General features: G+C 40.9%; 1 protein-coding gene across 1 annotated transcript; it reads right to left on the reverse strand.

Annotated features, from left to right (window-relative positions):
* Positions 1-13,083: 13,083 nt before the first annotated feature.
* On the reverse strand, positions 13,084-13,977 carry LOC140931981 (uncharacterized). Its single transcript, XM_073381654.1, has one exon. It carries the CDS (start codon positions 13,975-13,977, stop codon positions 13,084-13,086), a length of 894 nt encoding a protein of 297 aa, XP_073237755.1.
* Between the last annotated feature and the right edge of the window lie 9,276 nt (positions 13,978-23,253).

The following is a 23,253-nucleotide window of genomic DNA, read 5'->3' on the forward strand; positions in this document are numbered from 1 at the left end:
TAATGATAGTCTTCAAAACAAAAGGTCCGCAAATTCTTTGCATTCCCCACGGGAGTTTTGGGCTGTCTCAAGGTAAATCGAGCAGCAAAAAAACATGCTGGTTGACAAAATCTCTCGAAAGACATAAATAAATTCTAAAATAAAAGGTCAACAAAAACCTTCCATTCCCCAGGGAGGTGAGGACTGACTCAATGTAAATCGACCTGCGAAGAACACCCTGGGTCTGATAAAAGTTTTGAGAATATAACCCTATGCCTTGATCAACTACCGCTTAAAATTCAATGCACGAAGGAAAAGAGAACACTGATAACCCTGGTTCTGAGTGGAGAAGCAAACACGCTACCTCAATGTAAACTGAGCTGCAAAAAACAAGCTGGTTCTGACAAAAATTTGAGTATATGACCCTATTCCTTGATCAGCTGCTGCTTTAAACGCAATTTATAAAGCAAACCAGGGGCCCGTTTCTCGAAAGTCCCGGTAACTTTTCAGGCCCGAAATGAAATATTCAAATCGAAATATAAAGAATAAGAGCACGGGACCTGGCCAGCAAACTACTCCATTTTGTTTCATTAACTGATAGTTATATCACGTTAGATACAAAACTGTTGAAAACCTCGATCTTCAATGTAAACGGAGGCAGCTTACCGGGCCTGTTAATTATCGGAACTTTCGAGAAACGGGCCCCAGAGCACTAATTGCCCTTTCAAACTAGGAATGGTATTAAAGCTTGCTCACCTGTTAGGTCCTCTTGAACAGACAACGGACAGCTGCACACTGAATCACCCAATTTCGGACCACGAGTTGTAAATACAAGACCATGACGTCACCACCCAAATATGGGGTCTCACCCAAATATGGTCAAAAATCCAAATTTTAGAGGGTTACGCAGAATTTGAGAGTTTTGCCTACATTTCGCGGCGTTATAATTCTGCCGCCGAGGCAACCGAGCTAAGAAGCGAGGTTGCCTCGTTGGCAATGACAATGCAAAGTTTTCTAGTCAATTTAATCCAAAGCGAATATGTGGAAAGCAATTTTCACATTGGCCTATTCTTGCCCTATTATTCAACAGCAAAATTTGTAACGGAAAGGGTCGTTATCTCTTTCAACGTACTAACAAATGGTACAATATGCCTTTTTTTTTTAAGAGAGAGACGCTTGGTGCATATTTGTGCTTCCGGTCTTACAGGTCTTTTAACGAGTCATTTGATCAGAGCTTCTGATAATTGTAAACCGATTCCGCAACTGCTAAAGACCTTAAAAGAACACTAGTTTACAATTTTATCTATTAAAAAATGATTAAGAAAGGAAAAAAATCGAAAACGCCCTTTTTGCTTACATTTTCACACCATCCCGTTGCTACGTTACGTGTTTATTCTTTGCGCGCTCATTATCGACCACAGTCTGGCAGTCACAAGCAGAATAGCGCGAGGTGCGGTGCGCGCGCAATCAAAACTATATTCAGAAATAGAATATTTATGCGTCTATTACGTTCATTGGACTTTTCATTCAATTTGATCCAGAGCGAAGATGAAGTATAAAACGCTATTTATAATGTTTTTTTCCTCCCCCGCTGATGAAAACAACATTTGTAACGGTAAGAGTGGTTCTCCCTTTGGGGACTTCACTTTATTGTATTAATGTCCAAATGTCGTTTGTCGATAGTTTGCACGGGATAATTTTGCCCATTATTTTTTCGTTGAAATAAGCTTTTGTCCATTGAATGGCAAAATGTGTCCCAGCTCTTAAATTATTCCACAAATTTTTGTTCATTTAGAGCAGCAAAAATTACTTGGCATTATAAAGCTTTTGTTTTGACCAAAATACTTAACATTAGGCGCAGGCTTCAAAGTACATGTGCGTATGAATAGTTGTAACATGCAGTGAGGCCTACTAAACCATCATGTGAACGGAAAATCAACTATCAACCCGAAGAACTTACGAAAAGTTTAAAATACTTCTTTGTTCAAGAGAAAAACTTGCACAGCATATGCAGATTAAATATTCCGTACTATCTTACCCCTTTTAATTGTTAAGCGGGGACAAAGCCTATTCCTGCGGAGTATATTCAGATGTAAATGCTCGTGTTTTGACCGGGGTTGGCTACTGTTTAACCCGTAGTTGTTATTTTCAGGAGTTTTCTATTGTCAGTAAAACACGACACTAAAGACAAAAGAGATACAAACAACAATCATTCAGAGCATGCAGATAACATTCCTAAACCCCGGATGACGGAGCACAACCGCCCAACACAAAGTGGCACCAACTCTAAGGCGAACCAACACAAACCAAGCGCACATTACGAGATAACATCCCCAGGCCTCCGTTTCACTGCGCACAATCTCAGGACTGAAGCTGCAAAGAAAAACTGAAAACTTTCAACGTTTTTTGTTTTCGTTTGGAGCTTCATACCAGAAGAAAAAGAGCATCCCTGCGTGCTAACGACGACGTGGAGGATACAGATATGGACGATAGTCAAGGACAGTCAAAATTTTCCGTCAATTTTGCATTGTTTGTTGCTGGGTATAATGGTGTTCCTGTTCATATTTGTTGGACTGGCTCGTCTGTGGTATGTTGCTTTGATTTTTCCTATAAAGGAGGAGGGCTCGCTAGTAAAATAAGAATGTTTTTAAGATAGGGACGTATGGTTTACACTGTACTGATTGCTAATGAGTAGCATTTTTTCAAACTCACCATGAACTTAACTTCAGCAGTATAAGTCATTTTTTACATATCGTTTGCGGGGAGGGAGGGGGGGGGGGGGGACCAGTAGCACTGAGTCGACTATAAATAATGACCAGCCTTGCAAACGAAAAGAAAGCACATCATGTCGCTAGAAGTTTTGTAGTATAGCACGTCTTTCTGTTTTATTGGCTGATATATGAATAGGTTTGCGCTACGATAGACTACGTTGTGTATCCAGAATCGCGCGTATTTTCCCATAGGATCTTGTAATACAAAGAGAGAATGAGCTAAATCATTCCCTCTTAGTAATACCTATTCCTAAGTCTCTTTACAAGATGCTATTTGCAAGTTGAGAGAAATCAGCGTATGTTTGATTCTCTCTCGTCTCATTGTCCACTCAATCGGTTTTTTCGAAACCTTTCGTGTATTCTCCTGTCCTTCACCATCGTTCAGGACAGCATTTTTTTTTTTCTGTAAGTTTAATTGCAGGAGATGGGTAAGAAAGTATGCTTCAGCAAGCAGCTTAGTGAGGAAGAGCTACTCTTGTAGAGGACCAATCAGAACTGCGGGACACGGACATCAAGGGAATCTGCTGGTCATAAAACCGAACCAAATCTGCCATCTTACCAACTGCTAGCAACACTTTTCGATGCCCGATCTCCATGGACACTGACTTTTTCCCTAGAGAAAACCTTCGCGTGCAGGTCTATATTCCTGACCCAAATCTAGTGTCTGAAGAACCTACTGCTTCTACCTTTGTTGACCTCTCTGAATCCAGTGCAGTTTATGTTGTTATTGATGTTTCTGAAGCCGACTCCTGCGCGGTTGTTGATATTTCCGGCCGACCTGAGTTCTCTGGACACTTCTTTCACCTGCTCGTCCTTATCTCATGATACATTATGCAGCATCAGATAAGGAAGAGCAGGTGAAACAGGAAAACCACCAAAGTTCCGTAACATTTCTTTTGTGATTCTCCTATACTTCTGCATCTCCGCGAACACTTCTCAATAGATTAAAGCCTGAGTCTAAGTCGTGTTTATGGTTTTTACGTACTTTCTAGAAAACCTATGGTTTAAGACATCCAGGGGGAACGACGTATGGTAAAGTAGTCACATTGATTTCTGTAAAGCTAAACGACTACGTGAAATTTAACTTTGCAAGACATCAACACGACACCGAAAGAACCCAAAACAAAGCGGGGTAGCCGTAGACTGCTGTTTTGCCATATTTGTGGCGAGACTATCAGTACGGCGCAAGAACAGAGAAGCACGGATGAAGAATACCCGAACTCGATGTGTCTACCTAGTGTATATTTTTGCTGATCGGGTCTTTTTAGATCCTACGTTCCAGCATATCGTAAAATTCCGAAAATAAGCCCCTCCATGTACAAGCCCCTCCAAATCGTAACGCAAAAAACCCTCCGTTTAATCGCCCCTCCGAATATAAGCCCCCCGGGGGGCTTGTACATGGAATTTGCTCTCGAATACAAAGTAAAACAAAGCAAAAAATGGCAAATTTCCTTCCCACTACAAGCTAGCCCAATCGATTTGAAAACGCAAATTTCCCTCCGTACATAAGCCCCTCCGAATATAAGCCCCTCCAAAAATAAGCTCCCAAAAAGGGCCTTTGAAAAATACAAGCCCCGGGGCTTATTTTCGGAATTTTACGGTATTCGTTTGCGGTCCTTTTGCAATTTTAATGTGAATTTATCGTAAAGTAAACTTAACCAGTAAAACTTGAAAAAATAAATCTAAATGGTTTGGTCACGTGATCGACCACGTCTTCCATTGTTATAAACTTTTAATAAACGATTTCCACCACTTGCCAAATTTGAGTCTCTTTTTTCACACACGTATAGTACAAAGCGGTGCGACCAAAGAGCTTAGCTGGGACTGTCATGTCGATACGATCTGTGAAAAGGTTAGCGCGGGTATAGGAGCCTTGCGGCACATCAATTTTTCTTTCCCGTAGCTACTCTGGAAACAGTTTATAAGGGCTTAGTTCAGCCATATTTTGAGTACTGTTTTCCCTTGTGGGATACCTGTGGCAAACCATTGAAAGATAAGCTCCAACGATTTCAGTCACGTGCTGCCAGAGTTCTTACAGGTGACAGTTATGATATTCGCTCCCCAGACTTCATTGACTCTCTTTCTTGGCAAACTCTTGATGATTGACGGCGCTCTGCAAAGTCAACTGTAATGTATAAAATATTCAATGATCACCCCGCCCGCGGCTTAAGGAACTCTTTTGTTTGAAGGAATGTCGATCAGACTAATTACCATCCAGGTAACACGGTTACTGATCTAACATTTCCTGAACCGAAAAGAGAGTTTCTAAAAGGAAATTTTAAATTCAGCGGTGCTATGCTTTGGAACCAGCTGGGGCCCGTTTCTCGAAAGTCCCGGTAATTTACGGGCCCGTTAACTTACCGGGACTGTTATCGGGAAATTTTATCGGGCCGGAAGTTGCGTTTCTCGAAGCATTCGTAAACTTAACTCTGAATAGAGCAAGTAAAAAGGCGAACTAGCACATCGTTTCGTTTTAATTCTGAAACTGCTTACCTGCGTCTCCACGGAAAGCGGACAGCTCCGCGACGTTTTTCTCTGCACTTCTCCACAAGCCAATTTATTCTCGCCGAGGATAACCTGAACCTCTCTATGACTTCGCATTCGCCCATGTTAAACAAAACTGTTCGAACTTGGTAAGTCCGAGGTGTGCGAACCGGGCAAAATAGTCTGCCTGCGGCAGCCATGTTGTTTTTGTTTGCAAAAATGTTGCCTCCCGCTAACTTTACGGGAGCTTGCGTGCTCCCGTAAGTTTACGGGAAAATTAGCAGGCGCGACCAAACTGGAAGATTCGAGAAACATCCGATAAGTTTACGGGAACTTACCGGGCGACTTACCGGGCTCGATAAGTTACCGGGACTTTCGAGAAACGGGCCCCAGCTCCTGAACGAAACAAAGATCACTGAGTTAACCTCTTCATTTAAAAACCTTATAGAGTTTAGTTGGGTGTTGACAAGCTGTGTATCTTAATAGTGCATGGTTACTTTTTATAAGACTTACATAAAATAGCAATAGTAGGTAGTTGTTAAAATAGTGATAAGTATCTATATGTGTTAAGGTCCCCTCCATAGAAACCAGCCAAGTTATTGGGAACAGTAAACGGCGATCTCAAAATCCTTCGAAATCGCTAAAAAAAAAAAACGTTTTTGAGGCAAAAGGACGACTATATACCACAGGTAAGCTAATTCAACGTTTACAGCTATTTCTAGAAAGGTTGTCGGAAAAACTGTGTACGCGACAATCCCGAAAGGTAATATGGGATATGATCAATACACTGTTCCTGACAACTGTAGCTGTCAAACCTACTTTTATTGCTTTCCTTTAGCACTCGCAAACATACGTCCATGGCGTCTCTTGCCATTGTTTGAAATTTCTTTGAAAAACAGTGAACTAAAAACCACCCACAATGCCTTTCGGGTTGCCGCGTGCACTTTTTTCCGACAACCTTTCTCGAAATAGCTGCATATAACATGGTTTATATACATACTCGGAGATGAATCGCTATGGGTGAGGCAAAAGGTAAATTCAGTACATTTACTATAAAATAACTTCGGTTACACATACAGATTTATATGGTAGCCCTGTGGTACCCGGAAGAGAACTTGGAACGTCGCCAGTGGCGTCCTCTTCATTAGGCTTAGGTAATTTGAATCAAACGTAGATTTCTTCTGATAACAGGTAACCTTTGTTGTTGTCTGCGACGATTTTATAAGCCCAGAGGATGTGCATTTTCGAGTAACAATGTTTGGTTAATCTGTTTCACCGAAAACCGCAACCATCGAAGAAACAGCACATTTTTTAATTGCTTGAAACTTTCCCCATAGTTATTAGAGGAGACTCGTTATGAAAAGCGGTAAACATCAATGATAAAAACAACAGTGCTGCAGTTTATGTTGGAAGCACCCTGAAAGTGCACGATCATTTGTTTTCTGTTGGCAAATTGTTACGGAATAAATTAATGCAACGTTTTTATTGGTCAATACAATCAAAATGATAGGAATTCTTTTGAACGTTTTGCACTTTCAGGTCCACAAAAACATATAACAGAGGAGTCTGACGGGTTTCATAACCATTCCACTCAATTAACTATGCTTTCCCGTTGTAGGTAGACCAACAAAGATAGAATAAAGATTAAAGGGTACTTCTTGTGTTTCAGTGCTGCATGTACTTGCTGATCTTGTTATGAAGGCTGTCGTAGCCATGATGCTGGTAGATACATAGCCTACATTTGTAATCAAGGAATGGGACTTGTTGACGATAAAAGTCCATACTTCTGGTTCAATCAGTTTCTGCACTGGGTCTGGTACTGCGATTAAGCGCTTTTGAAGTAGTGCCCATGTGCTGTCTGGTTGTTTTCGAAGTTTGGTGAGACGTGGGCTAGATGAATAATTTCCCTCTTCAGTATTTTGCAAAAAAAACGTTTTTTTTTTTTTTTCAACGACAGTTAAAGATAGCGTAAGAGTAGCGTGAGAATGCCACGTTCGAATTTTTGCCTGCCATTTTAAAACGTGCGAATAGTCAAAATGAAGTTCAGTCTCGCGCTCGCGTGGTTAAAATTAAAATTGAGTCACTAAAATGGATATGATCATGTTAGATGTTAGTAGGCATTCGATAAAATACCCCATCAACGTCTCATTAGCAAATTGCAGTTCTATGACATACAGGGAGGTACCCTTGCTTGGATCAAATAATGGCTCACCAGTAGATCAGTGGCAGTGTGTCATAGTCGATGGTGTGTGTTCGAAATCTGTAGTAGTGACTTCAGGGGTGCTAGAAGGCACAGTAATCGGTGCATTGATGTTTTTTATATGCAAGATGATCTAGTATGTACGCTAAGATTGCTTGCTGTTAAAGCTTTACTGCATCATAAAATCTTTCATAATGATGACACCTTGGCTTTACAGTGTGACCTAGACAAACTAGGCTTATGGGCTGATAGGTGCCAGATGGTGTGTAAACCCACCAAATGCTACAAAATATTTCTCTATCGGAGTAAATCTCCGAAATAAAAGACTACACCCTTTACAGCCAAACCCTGGTAGCTGTCCAGCAACATCCCTATTCGGGTGTTTTGCTGTCCAGCCATTTACGGTGGAACTCTCATGTGGACGAGATTGCCAAAAAGGGGAATTCTACACTCACATTTGTGAAAAAAATCTTGTACGCCTGCTTAGAGGAAACAAAACAGCAGTATATGTATCACTTGTCAAGCCAAACCTAGAGTACTATAAAGTTCCGAAAATAAGCCCTGGGGCTTATATTTTTCAAAGGCCCTTTATTTTTGGTGGGGCTTATCTACGGAGGGAAATTTTCGTTTCAAAACGGATTGAGTTAGCCTCATAGTTGGAAGTAAATTTACCGTTTTTGCTTTGTTTTACTTTGTACTTGAGAGCAATTTTCCAAGTACAAGCCCCCGGGGGGGGGGCTTATATTTGGAGGGGCGATTTAACGGAGGGTTTTTTGCGTTACCGGTTTGAGGGGCTTATATTTGGAGGGGTTTATACATGGAGGGGCTTATTTTCGGAATTTTACGGTATGTGACTGCAGCATGGGATCCTTACTGACAGAATCAAATGGAGAAACTAAAAGCAGATTAAAGTCGTGAAGTGGGATTTATTAAACGTTATTACGATTATAACACCAGAGTTTCCAAATTAAAAAATCTCTACCTTCGGAATTACTAAGGGAGAGACGAAAATCCCATCGCGTACAAATTTTCCAGAAAATAGTGTACAATGATATTACTTTGCCTGTTCCACCTTATTATAACCCGTCCGTTAGGGAAACAAGAAATCATTCGACGAACTTATTTATTCAACGATCTGTAGAACATCATGATTACGATAAGTATAGTTTCTTTCCGAGAACTAAAAGGGACTTGAACTGTTTATTGCCTGAAACCAGAGCAATTAATTATTCAGCATTTTGCAGAGCAAAATTAAGTAAAATTATTTGAACTTTTCTTTTGAGTGTAGCGATCATATTAATTACAAATTTTTTTAATGTTATTTTTTATTTATATTTATATTTTTGTTTCTTAACTCTTCTTGATGTGTAAAACGTTGAAGAGTAATGAAGCAGATGTAGTTGTAGAGTAGTTTCAGTCCGTGTAGGAAGTTTGTTTTTAAGTGCGTCAGCGCAAGGAACGTCCGAACCCGAGTTGGCGGGGGGGGGGGGGGGGGTACTTCCTATAATGGCCTATACGAGGAGGAAAATATACACATAAATTAAAAAAACAGTAAAGAGAAAAGCGACTTGAGGCTTCCCGATATTTCGGACGGACAAGCCGTCCTTCTTCAGGGTATTTAATGAAGAATCGGGGGGCTCCGCCCCAAACTGGGGTATCTTTTTAGGGTTCTGGTATACGAAAAGGTAGGGATTTTACTCGCTGAAGTATACGGAAGGGCAGGAAAATCTCTCATTTGGGTCTGTGAAAGGGCCTATAGGGGCTAACATATGAACTTTAAGGCCTTTTACAGTCAGGTAAACGTTCTATTGTTGCGATTGATTTCTTTTTAAAATATAGTGTATTGACTGCAGTTAAACGGTCCGGAATATCCCTAGCCTGCGAGCGAGAGGCGAAGCCGTGAGGGGGTGAGGAAAGGAGAGCTCTCCTTTCTCTCGTCTCCTCTCGCGTGCCTCTCGCGCGTCTACTTTTCACGATATCCCCCAAATGGAGAGCTTCAACCCCGGACAAAACTGTTGAGACAATTCCATCTATTTTCTAACTTTTGCGCCCTACTCCCGTCTCCCCTAAACACAAAAAGTAAACCCCCTCCCCACCCCCTATTCAAAGTTGCCTTAGTCTAAAACCAAAGTGTATAATTGCCATGCTATCCTAAACAACTTTGGATAAGGGGAGGGGGGAAATCGGGCATTCATTTGGCGGAGGTTTCAGTTTTTGCCGGGATGACAGGAAAAAATAGGCATTTTCGCGATTTGTCTCAACAGGTTTTGTCCGGGGTTGTTGCTCGAGGGCTAGAATATCCCTAAATTTAAGGACAGGGCCAACTGGTCTCGCGACACTGTTCAACCAATGAGAAGGCGCGCTTGTGTTTATCCAACCATTGGCCCAGTGGTCGAAAATTTTTACAACAGCGGACGCAAAGTTCTAAACAAGGTACGTGAAAGGAGTACCCCCCCCAGGCGTCTGAGGCAAGCTGTATTTGTGTCCTGATAACGCCTTAGCATGCGAGCAAGCTCTCCTATTTGGGCCCCTCGCTCGCGCGTTCTCGCGAGGCTCGCTTCGCTTGCCCAAATAGGAGAGCTCGCTCGCAGGCTAAGAAAGCCTTTGTAGTAACAACGCTTGGGAAAGGTAGTTTTATTTAAGTTCATTAGTACGCTCCTGGTACGCTGTGGGCGCGGTCCAGTCGACCAAAATTTCCAGAAATTTCGGTCCAAAAGTCAATGGATCGGTTCGGTCCAACTAGAAAAGTTTCACAAAAAAACTGGTCCACCTCAAAGGGTGGACCACTTTGCCCGGTCGGACCGGTCTGAATTTTGGTTGTACGAATCGCCACCCCATATCCATGTATGTGTATGGAACTGTCTTGGCTGGAACAGTTACGTAAAACACTGCGGTATGGCTAGTAGCTTACGCATGCGCACAGCCAAAGCAGAAATAGCAACCCTTAGGGTAGATGATAGGGCGAAAGAAAGAAAGGGGAGAGGAGGAAGGGATAAAAAAATTTCTCTTCTTCCCGCCCATTTCCCGCTTCCTTTTACTCGTGGTCCAGTCAAATTGTGGTTTAGCATCAAAGTAATTGCAACATAACTTTTTTCAACGCCATTTAATAGTTGGATGGTTATTTAACAACATACTAAAAATCCGCCAAAATTGGTCAGTGAAAGATATGAAAAATTGGAAATAAAGATTTTTAACTTTCGCCACAAGAAATCCAGTTTCAGGAAGATCACAAATTCAGACAAAACATCTGATAATTGTGTTTTTTTTTTTCCTCAATAATTTTCGATACAACATCGCTAATCTATTTTGGGTAGTTTTGTTTTAAAAGAACGCCGACTAAATGTATGAGGAACACCTGGGTCAGTGTTTCTTCTTGAGGGCTTTGCACAGGTTACCCAGCCACTCGTTTGTCTTCACATTCTGTTTTCCAAGCTTTAATGTTTTGTTCTATGACGGTATTTAAAAGGGAAATTATTAGTCAGTCTCAGGCTCCTGTCAGTCTGTGTTAACATGGTTAAAAATATAAGTAATTTTTTTTTGTGCAATATCAGAAATGCAGTACGTATTTTGGCAGTATCACTGGCTGGTAATTTTTTAGATATCTGCAGTACGGATGCACATTTAGTAGCTGACTGATGGTCAACAGTTGATTTGATCACCTTCGGTTAGCTCCTAAATTTGTATCCATGCTGCAAGATACGTGCGACTAGATGTGTGCAACGGACGGTAGCTTTGTATCAGTACAAGCTGTTTAACCTATTCCCATTTTCTGTAATAGTGTTTTGTGAGGTAGTTGTGTTAAAACCTTGGACACAGTATGTGTAATCGAAATAAGGGACTCCTTTTTTTTTCTCGCGACATGCGCAACCTCCTTTAGGATTATGACTCCGTGCTTTACAATGTGAGTGAATAAATATTCTGCTCAGGACTCCTTCTATTTGGTTTATGCTAGATCGTAACGCTCTGCGCTTTTAATTCTGTTGTAAGGGAAATCCAGAAAACCAAGCGCAGTGTGATTGTTCTTTTTTAATTTTCTTCTTGTAGCGAGTCTCTGATTTAGTTTAGTGTATCTGTGTATTCAGTTTGTATACACTGCGACAGCCCTTCATTTCCTGCTAAGATAAGTAGATTAATGGCTCTGTGGTCTAAAGGCGTTTATATTCCCTCCTTGCATTTCTTTTGTGAGAAAAACCCTAAACCTTGACCAGTTTTTTTTTTTCGTCAATTGGCAAATGAAGACCTCTTTTTCGATAACCATCATGGGATCCTAGACGTCTGAAAATAATTGTAGTGGTCAATGAAGGCGCGAAAGTACTGGACATATGTACGACATTAATGGGCTTTTCTGACTTAGCTTCTGATGGCTCACCTCTTTTTGCGGAACCAATGTTTCTCTTCGGATGAGCGTTGTGTAACACTTCAACTTAGTGCATGTTAACCTTCTGACTGAGTTAGGTGAATTACTCCATAGACTCTTACAATATATTTTTACGTATGCATTGTTCTGGCTACCCAGAGTTAATCTTTCCGTTAAAAACAAGCTTCCCTATTATACTATTTCGTTTTCTTGAAACAAACGTTTGGTGGAACCAAAGTTATTATGCGATGAATGTTCCGTTAACCCTTACAATTTTTTTGGCGAAGGTAACTACACTTTTCCTTAAATGAAAACGCATTTCTCTCTTATCAAACTCATAGGCATTGGAGCTTAACCTGTTCAAAAACTTTGCATTGTTGTGCATCATAAAGAATTAGTAAAACTATCCTCCCCTCTTCTCCAATTTACTCTTAACAAGAAGAAAACAAAAAGCTTCAAAAAAGTGAAATTTGTTTATTTGAGGATGTCGATACGTTAACGAAAATTAATGTAAAGGTAACCGTAAAAGCCAAAGCATTATCTTGCTGGATATTTGAAAAAGTACCGAACGAAAATTGCACTCTTTTGACTGAGAAAAGGACCAAAAGCCGAAGGCAAAATAAGCCCGAAAATCCTGCTAGAAAAGAACGAGGAAAGGGAAAATAAAAAGAGCGAGGAGAAAGAAAGGAGGAGAAGAAAAAAAAAAGCAATGGCTGCACTCCTAGTTTTTGTGCTGACTTCTTTGGAGTTTTTGAAAGAAAAAGGCTGTTTGAGGAGAGACTTCTATTTTGGCTGTTAGGTTATTTAACTCTCTACGAATGTAAATAGATAAAACTACAACAATCAAGTCTGGGGTAAACAGGGAAGGGCTCCGAAGTGAACCCTTCCATTTAATAACATTTGCCCAACTGAGACGGTCAAGATACAGCAAATGTACAAAACAGGAATACATGGAAAAACGTGAAAACAACAAAAAAAAAAAAAAGAAAAAGGGGGGGGGAAGGGAGGGCAGTGAAGTAACGGTCTGTTGAAGCACATGGCGAAAGAACTGCGTAGAGCGCATGACAAAGAAATAAACTAGTGCCAGTCCTCCCCCCCCTTCGGCTAGAGTTAAATACAAATAAATGCAATTATTTTAGACTTAACTCTCTACGAATGTAAATAGATAAAACTACAACAATCAAGTCTGGGGTAAACAGGGAAGGGCTCCGAAGTGAACCCTTCCATTTAATAACATTTGCCCAAGGGAGGCACGACCTAACCCCAGACAAAAGTCTCCATAAGGGAAAAATCTAAACAAACGAAGCGAGACGCTTAACTGCTAGCATTCTGTCTTTAACTGGGATGTGGATATAAGACCTATAAGCATCTGACTGCCAGTCTCCTAAACGCTTAATCAGTTCTGCAGGGATTTGAGCTTGAAAAGCCAGAGTGGCCCCGCCCGAGCGAAAACTATGTCCACTAACTTGAGACGGGTCCAAGTTCGTCTTGGCTGCGACTAGTTTTAGAAGGCAGTCAAACTTTCCATAAGTCAGAGGAGTCAGGCCCCCCTCCGTGGATGCTGGGATGATAAAGGCTGGGCCCGATAAAGGTGCTGGTACCAAGCCAAAGGCATGTCTGAGAGCGGTGTAAGGGCAGAGTGGATGTGGAGCAATGCGAGGTAACGGAACAGTTAAAATGCGCTGACTAAATTGGATGGTCTTCGACCATCGATTGATAATGATGGCCCAGTCATTGAAGAAGAGGATATCTCCTCGACGCAGGTGTTTGGATGAGTCAAACTTTGTTGATCCTTTGCATAGCAAATTCGCCTTACGAAGGAGGCCAAAGAACGCTACGAGGCAAACTGCCCAGAAGGTTGCATGTAAAGGGCTGTCCAAATGTAAATGACTCTTGAAGGCTAATAGGATCTGGGGTGTAATCGGCTTCTTTTGGGACACTGTTAAACCTTTTACACGCTTGATTCCTCGAAGTGTAGATGCCAATTGAAAATTGTTTTTGGTTGGGTCAGACAGACCATGTTCAAGGTGTAGAATGCGAATCGCATTTAAATAGGCTGGGATGGAGGATGCTGAGAGTGACCTTGCTAGAAAAGCTGCATAGCGATTAAGGGTTAATGCTGCTGCTGGGAGAGGTTGGTAGCCGTAGTATACACAAAAGGAGAGGTATGAACGCATTTGACTCATGTAGGTGGACTTGGTAGTAGGTGCATATGATTGACGCCGGAAATTGGTGACTTCACGGTCAAGTTGCTGCTGATCCCTTGGATCTAAGGAGAGCAAGAGACAATGGCGACATGTGAGATTCGAAGTCATTTGATCTAGAGGATTTGGAGAGCCATGCTTGGAACGTTGGCCAGTAGTGCACATCATTAAGGCGTGAAATACTATCTGCTAGAGTGTTGGTTGCTCCTGGAATGTGCTTGACGAACAAACTGAAGTTGTAATACTCCTTAAGCCAAAACAGAGAACGAATCCAGTCCATGATCACCGGGCAACAGGTTGAGCCTTTGTTCAGAATGGCTGCAGCCACCTGACTGTCTGTTTTGACGACTACTCGATGACCTGACCAGAAAGGTGCCCAACGGTGTGCAGCTAAAACAATGGTAAATGTCTCCTTGTAATTGATATGGAGAGAGCATAGAGATGGGTAGTCCAAGGCCCAGTTGACGTACATCCAGTCTGGTGCCCATAGGCACCCCCCGCCAGACAGGGAGGCATCAGTAAGCACTGCTGTAGGAAGTTCAGGGATGGCTGAGGGGAACAAAGTTTTACAGTTGTGTGCAGGCAGGAGGTGGGTCCACCACATGAGGTCAGCTCTCGCATTTAGGTTAAGATAGACGCGATGGTGCGGACGTTTAACCGAGTTTGCCAAGGTGATAAGCCGTCTGAGAAATGTGCGGCCCCCTCGAACAACACGTGCTGCCCAATTAAGCTTGCCAAGGAGTCGTTGGAGGTGAAGCTTGGTACATTTGCTTTTATAGCTTGTTTCCTTGAGAAGGGATAACAACTCTGACACACGATCGTCTGAGAGGCGGAGTTCACACTGAACAGTGTCGATTTCAACTCCAAGAAAAATCAGGCACTGGGTAGGGTAGACAACTTTGCTCCAGTTGATAGTGAAGCCAAGAGACTCTAGTAAGTTTAACAGGGTGTCAAAAGCTACTTTGCACTGAAGTTGGGTTGGTTCGATGATAAGGAAGTCATCAAGATATGCCAGCACAGTATACCCTCTCCGGGCCATCATACGACAGATCCCTTGTGTGAGGCGGTGAAAAACCATTGGTGAGGCCCTGGCTCCAAATGGTAGACGCTTATCATAGAGGTAGACGGGGTGTTTTGAGTCGTTGAAGCGCCACGACATTCCTGTAACTCGCCAGCTATCGGGGTGTGTTCCAACGCTTCTGTAGGCATGTTTTAAGTCAACTTTTGCCAACCAACAACCAGGTTGACAGAGATTTGCTGCATCATCAACGGTAACATACTTGTAGTGTTCTAAATCCATATATGAGTTAGCATTCATCGTTAAGGGTCGGCTACAATCCATGATCATTCGTAATTCATTGGAGTCCTTTTTTGGTACGGCTCCAAGGGCATTAATGATAATTGGCATGTCGGTCTTGACTGCGATAGCAAAGTGGTCTTCTCGGAGACCTTTGATTAATTGCGCTTCAATTTGATCTTTAGCTCCAGGTCGCAGAGCAGACTTATTGTTTTGTGTAAAAGCATGTGAAACCATTAAATCAGGCGAGAGGAGCTGAAATCCATTTTTAACACCATCCAAGATAAATTCCGAGTCCGGGTCATTGGTTAGCTCTGTTGCCCAGGTCTCAAAAACTAAGTCTGTGGAGACCTGGGCTGCTTGGGGCTGCTGCTTAAATTCTGAAAAGGGCCCTGCATGAATGGGTAAACTTTCCCCACACTCTGCGGGAAGTGGTGTCCTTAAGACGGGATTAGTCCCTGCGTTTAACAATGTGGTCGAGACATCTCCTGCTAGTTCCGTAGTCAAAATACTATTTGGAGGGAGCTCTGCAGTTGAGTGTGGGTTCAGTATTGGGGGTCTTGAGCAGTAGCAGACTGGTGCTGCCATTGGGGGTGGGTTCCCAAGCACTGAGGTTTGATGCAAACATGATCATATTTACATGAAGAGGCAAAGCGGCACCCTTCACGCCGTTGGTAATCATAGCAAACTTGCTTTCCTGTTGCTGGGTTTAGGACTGGGCGGGACGTTTTGCGAGGAGATAGCCGCGGCGGTGTGGGAGTTGGATCTGGTCTGTGGAGTGTTTGGTGGGAGATGAACTGGCTGTCAGTACCCCATTTACAGTTTGTCGAAAACTGCATTCTGCGGTACAAATCATCATATTGCATCACTTTCGGTAAGGGGTAACACTTGGCTAGCTCAGATATCTTTGAACTGTACATAATGTAATGAAGGATGTCTTGGGTGGACGATAGAGACCCATCTGACATGAGAGTATGCATAATACGAAAGTTAGCCGCTGACCATTGTGGGAATGAGATTTTGTCAAGAGGCAGTTTCTTGTCTTGAGCGGTTTTTAATACAATTCTAGCATCACCAGAGGTTCCAAGCACGGTCTCCTTATCCTCCTGTAGTACTAAGGGAAGGCAGCTAATGAAATCAGGGATAAGTAGAGGACGTTTACCTCGCGAAGTAGAGGGCTCTAACAGCGGTTGTGCTGGGTCTTGTTCCTCTGCGGTTAAACCCAGTAAGATGGGGTCTCCTAAGGAATCCATGAGAGATTTAAGCTCGGATTGAACAACTGGGTCTTGCTGGAGACTTTTCAAGGTTGGTTTTGCGACAGAATGACTATCAGGTGTTGTTGTTGCGGTCGCCGTGGCCATCTTGGGCGCACTTGGTTGCTTGGACTCTCGCTGTAGCTTCAACAACTCGAGTTTGGTGCGTGTAAGATCCAGTTCAAGCTGTAAATTGCGGTTTCGAAGATCTTCGATCGCTGTTTCGTTTACAGTGGGTTGTTCTGTTTTAAAACTGGTTGGAGTAAGGTCTTTTATCAAAGACTCAACCTGACTCAGTTCGCGTTTGACTGCTTCGCTCATCCGTTGAGGTGTTGCCGATTCTGCCGCCAGGTCATCCGCGACGAAATCTTGTAGTTTTTTCGGAGGTTTTGTGCTCCTGCTGCTCTTTCTAGTCGCCATAGTGTAAACATCGACAACAATGCACCATAAGAAAACGATTCAGGAAAAATAAACGTGAGTTCAGTGAAGTAACGGTCTGTTGAAGCACATGGCGAAAGAACTGCGTAGAGCGCATGACAAAGAAATAAACTAGTGCCAGTCCTCCCCCCCCTTCGGCTAGAGTTAAATACAAATAAATGCAATTATTTTAGACTAAAAAATCCAGCTCTAAGATATATAAATTTTTCTTACCCTTGTGGCTAATAGAAATTTGACACAAAAAGAATATATTTTAAAAGCTAATAATTAAGTAACAGCTTTCATTTTTCAGGTTCAAAGCCTTAAGACTAAATTTGTTGTAGTTTCACAGCCAACAGTTCACTCAATTACTCTATAAGCCTCCTGTTATTTTGGGGTTCCTTGATTGGAGCATGGACTTCCTGTGCAAAAGCCAACTGTGTTTAATATTCATTTTGTTTGAAAAAAAGAAACTCTTCGTTTTTAATTTTTTTTAATGACCGAAAACTAGGTAGCAGTTATTCTTTCTTCTTTCACTTTTCCATAAAAGTAACAAACACATTTTGTGCATTTTTTGTTGGAACGTTTAATTTCACCTAAATGGGTTCCCTGTGTTAAAAGCTCAAAATGTTTAACGCTGAATTTTGACATGTTGCACCGAACGGATTTCGGCGGATTTTTAGCATGCTACTAGATAGGTCACCAAAACAATTCTGTTGCAATTAGTTTGATGTTGAGCCTCAAAAATGCCTAGATTGATTGCCCATTTCCTCCTCCGTTTCGAGTTTCATGGCGCTTCCTGCAGCAAAAACGTTCGCGGGCCCGAAGAAATCGTCTGAACTACAGGCTACTGAAGGATTTGCTAGCTTATTCGTGTAAAAGTCACGCCAATATAATATTTTCGGTCGGTGAGCATCCGTGACATGAGTGACATGGGTGCGGTCCCTCCTTGTGGGATGGTTTTGGGGGAGTTGCTCAGTCTCGCGGGCTCAAAACCTTCCCTCAAAACGCTTTTGCAGAAGAGGCGACGATGGGCGAAAGTAATGTGGTCCAGTTTCATGGTTTCTTTTTCGTTACTGTTGTTAACATGAGCGTCGTTACGGCTATAGCAAAGAGCTCTCCTTCTCACAGTGGAATAAACGTGGAGCTTGCGAAGACTTTCCCATAAAAGAAGACTTGATGAACGTCAACTCGCTTTTGCAACTGGGAAACAGCTGAACAGGAGCGGAGTTATTCATTGTCTGAAGGTAAGCTTAAAAAGCTCTTGAAATTGTCAATGAACTTCTTTGAAATTGATTGTAGACTTTCCAAGAATTTTTTTTTACAAATATAAATGGTCCGTTTGCCTAATTTGCTGTCGAATCGAAGTTCGCAGTTATGATGATGCAAACCATGGCGGCATATTCCCCACATGTGTGAAACTCGAGCAGCACCGACGAAAATGCTACTGCTTCCAGATTGATTTATGAGCTTTCTTCCTGGTTAATCGTGACAAGAGGACATTTAAAGGTAAGTAGTTATTATGGAAGTCGATTATATAGCCAGAAGGTAGGCGAATTCAAAAACATATGCACGAAAGAGTAGGTTGTTTTCCTCTGCTGCTAGGATATATATCGGATTTCAGTTTTTCAGTTAACAGAACATACACGGTGTTTTGAACTGAGAGAGAGCGGCTGTTTGGTGTGTGGATGTTTTCTGAAGTCTCATTGGATGAATTTTCTTTTCAAGTTCCCTGATGTCCGGTCTCTGAGCTAAAAACCTGACTGGGAAGGTTGTTTTGATAAACCTTTTAGAGGCCGTGTAGGCCGTGTGAGAAATTACAGCATATGAGAAAGTAATGTTAAATAATTTTCGTGAAATGTCTGTTCAGGAAAAAATATAATTGTAAACTGAAGCCTCACTCCTGAGGACTCTGCTGAAAAATTGGAGGGCGTTATATGCAGCTAAATGCGTTAGAACTGCGTTATTCGACGTTAGATTCTCATAGAAACACTGGAATTTCTCACGCGGTTTCCGCTCTTGTCAAGATGACGATGGCTTCTAAAACCGTGACAAGGTCTATTGTTGTGACGCTTCAACAACGTCTGTCGATGATAGCTTCGCAGCTTCAGTTAGGGAAAGCTAAATGGGGCATTTGTTGTCAACTTTATTTATGATGCAAATCATAAGTATTAGGATCTTCTTTGAGTTGCATTTGTAGAGGGGAAATTGTCTCTTGATTTAGGAAGTATAAGAATAATGCAGAAAATAGAAACATGCCTGAAAATAATCACACACGCAAAAATTCTTCAAACTGGAAGTTTCTTTCTGGTATTGCTTTGTACAGTTTGTAAGGCCTATTAATAAGGCGACAAGCACTAGCGTGATCTGCGTCAAGGGCAATGCTGAAGGTGGGATTCGTTTTGTGAAACGCAGAAAAAAACTTAATGTAGTACCAAGCAAAAGTACTGGGTAAGAGGTTTCACTTGTCTGTGTGGCAGGCGTGGGTTTGTTTTTTAGGGTAAAGGAAGAAATCTTGAGGATGTGCCAGGGGAGAACAGTGATTTTGTTACAAATAGCTATGGTGGGTCCTGGGACTCATCTTGTGAAGAATCATGAGTTCCAGTCCAGAACCAATGAGACCCAGTTAACAAAAAAAAGAGTCTGCGGGGCTAAAAGTTTAAATATGAGTTTGCAGCACTTGCGCTACCAAATGTAAATTTTTAAGGTGCACTGCCAAAACTTTAGGCGCATAGCTGAAAATTTTAGGAGTACAACTTACATTGTTGGGAGCATAACAGTGGCATATTTATATGTGGTTAAAAATAACTGACAGGCATCACATGACTTCTGCACTTAGTCATATTGGAAGTAATAATATAGTTTTGTATAAGGTGTCATTTCCCCATAAGTATTCTCTTCAGGCTCAGTAAAGCCAGGTGGTATTGTGTAACAAAAGGTAGAAGTTTTTTGGGGGAAGATATGTTTCTCTGTTCTGGGGCTGTTTTCCTGTTGGCAGTTTTTACCGCAGAGAGGTACTTTCTTAAAATAGCGGCAGGGTAGCTTGCTCTAACAGTGTAAAAAGGGGATCGGTAGGTAACACACCACTTTTACCTCATGCCAAAATGCTGCTTGTTCCAATAATTTGTTTTCTTTTTCTCTGACGGTAGATTATGCTCTGGGGGAAAACGTTTTGCCTGATCAAATGTGATTTTTGCTGCTTATTTCAAACTGAGAGGTCATGACACGCATATTGATTTTCTGCAGTTATTGTTTCCTGTTGGTATGATTTTTTTTTTGTAATTTAATCACTGTTTATTTCAATTTATTGCCTTACAATAATAACATTAATTTTACATACATTACCAACATTACAATTTTTCAAAAAATAATACACAAATAACTCACACACGCACGCACAGCACACACGACACACAACGACAGTATCAATACCACTAAACCTTAACAAGTATTTGTCGGCAATTATGTACCACCTGTCAAGAGAGCTTGCCATTTTGATTAATGAAAAGACATTTTATTCTTCAATTTGGCAATGATAGTTTCTATTATTGATAAACGTTAGTGAGTGTTGCCAAGAAAACCCGTAAACAAGGGTTTGTTTTCATACATCTGCAATTATATATATACTGCTTACCAACTAGCAAAATATGATTAAAAAATAAATTGTCTTTATGTACCTTTATCCTAAATAATATATCTTTAGCAGAGAGATGGTTAATAACCACCCCCGATTGCTACACCATTTAATAACTTCTGCCCAAAAACACTGAGTAATCAGGCAAGAGACAAAGAGGTGTTCAAGGGATTCATCTGCCCCATCGCACAGAGAACATCGTGGTGATGAAGAAATACCAATTTTGTTTTAAAAAATCACTGGTGGCCAGATATCTGTGTAACAATTTATATTGAAATTCACGTGACTTAGTGTCAAGGGCAACCTGGTAGGGTAAGCTGTAAATTTCTTTCCAATTTTAATCATCATTTTCAAAAAATTCAACATATTTCTTTTGTGCAGTTAGTTTTTTTTATTTCTCAGTCTCTTATTTCTTTATAGATACCTTTTGAGTCAGTATTACTTAGTAAAACTTCTTTGAGAGATAAAAACAACTGAGTCTGCTCGTGAAGATCGAAAGAAACAAGGCGATCATATCCATAACTCTTCAATGCATGATACCAGTCCTTTGGAGTGCGTCGAACACTGAAAAAAGTTGAAATGCGTCCAATGGGGATAAATTTAACTCCCTTAACTTGCTCGTTATGATTTCATTGTTTTCAGCAATAAGATCCCCTATTCTTACAATTCCCTTATCTACTAATCTTTTGTTGAAAATGGTTTTACCACCAATTAAGGTGGCTGAACACAGTTTACAGTTACACAGGTAACTCGCTTAACGGCGTGTGTTTTAAATTACACAAACAAACATGGCGGGGAAAAGCAATGGTACAAAGAAGATGATTTCTTAAAATCTACTCATTAAAATTTTGCAATATTTGGCAGAATTTTTACTTTTATCGTATTTTGAATAATGAGAACTTAAAAATGGAAGTTGAACAGATGAATTTTGTGACACATTTAATAATTACCCTACAATTATATAATTGATTATCTAAAAACCGGTCTGTTAAAATTTGGTCAAATAAGTTTCTAATGGTAATGATTAATTATTATAGTAAGCTGTGTGCAAGTTTATAGGAAAATTTAGTGAGCGAATTTTATGTTAACTGAGCAAAAGTGAAATTTTAAGGTTGTATTTAATGGTTCATGTTGCCATGGAAACTACGAGAACATTACATTTTACCTGTCAATCAAAATCTTTCATCAGTTTATTTTTCACTTGCCAAGTTTCAGCTTGTGAGCTGCAACCTTTCTCTTGCCATTATTTGGCAAATGACATATGCTCACAAACTGCCAAAACTGTGTTCAGCCACCTCAAGATCTAACAATTATTCCACAGAATGATCTTTGAAATATCCACTGCATTAATATTGTCTAGACTAACCTTGTTTGCTGCGGAGCATCGCAAAAAATCCTTTAAACATTCCTCATAAAAACCCGGAAGCTTGATAGGCAGCTTTTTTACGTCGAAGTTGCAGCCAAGGATAAATTTGCCACCTACTGGTGTTAGGTGCAGAAGAAGAATAATTTTCCAGCTACTAAGGTCTTCACTTGCGAGCTTTTTACAGCTTAATATTCTTTGAGTTTTAATAATAGAATCCAAGTGTGGAGCTTTCAATCCTCCATCTTCAATGTCCCCAATGAGCACACGACGTTTCACTTTGTCTTCACCTTTCCAGATAAAGTCAAATATAATTTTGTTTACTTCATTTACAAATTCCTTATCCATACAAATTAAGCTAGCACGGTATAAGAAAGTGGGGATAATAAATGTTTTGACCAGTTGAATTCTACCAATGATAGTGAGATCGCTCCATTTCCAAATTCTTAACTTATCCTTAATGGTTTTTGTAATTTCATCGAAATTAAGTTTGCGTCTGAGACGGGGATCATACGTGAAAATAAAAGTTCCCTAAAATCTTTACGGAAATCTTTATCTTTAGGTCTTTGAAAGGAGTATGATTAAGGTTGGGGGCGTGCGGAAAGAGTTTCCAAGTAACAATATTTCCGACTTATCATGGTTTATAACGAGACCAGAGCATTTACCAAACAGCAACACAAGTTCGAGGAGCTTTATTAGAGATTTGTTGTTCTTTAAAAACCCTTTTAAATCATCAGCAAATAGCCCTAATTTGATCTCCTGACCATCCCCCATGATACCTCGAATATCATTGTGTAACCTTATCGTTGAAGCCAAAGTTTCTAACACGATAATAAACAGGTGCAGAGAAAGAGGATCCCCCTGCCTAACGCCACGCTGAATGTCAAAATGCGTGGTAACAAAACCATTGTTTGAAACACAGCTAGAAGTATTATTATAAAAAGTGTGAATCCATTGGATAAAAGAAGAGCCAAAACGAGCAGCAGATAGGGTACGAAAAAGAAATTCTCTGTTTACAGAATCAAAAGCCTTTTTGAAATCTATAGCTATCAATCTTCCATTGATTTTAAATCTCTCGGTGCACTCTAAGATGTCTTCTACTGTTCTAACCGCATCAAAATTAATAGTCCTACCTTTAACATATGCACACTGGTTAAAATGTATAATACTGGGCAGGACACATTCCAGTCTTTTAGCGATCGCCTTCGATCCTATTTTAACGTCAACATTGATCAGAGATATTGGTCTCCAGTTAGATATGGCTGTGTCTTATAATATTATAATTGCTTTCTTT

This window comes from Porites lutea, chromosome 3, assembly GCF_958299795.1.
Source record: "Porites lutea chromosome 3, jaPorLute2.1, whole genome shotgun sequence".
In the NCBI taxonomy this organism is placed as follows: domain Eukaryota; kingdom Metazoa; phylum Cnidaria; class Anthozoa; order Scleractinia; family Poritidae; genus Porites; species Porites lutea.

Bases quoted from the DNA above. Each gene is read 5' to 3' on its own strand.
- LOC140931981 (XM_073381654.1), bottom strand. From the start codon at position 13,977: ATGAGTCAAATGCGTTCATACCTCTCCTTTTGTGTATACTACGGCTAC.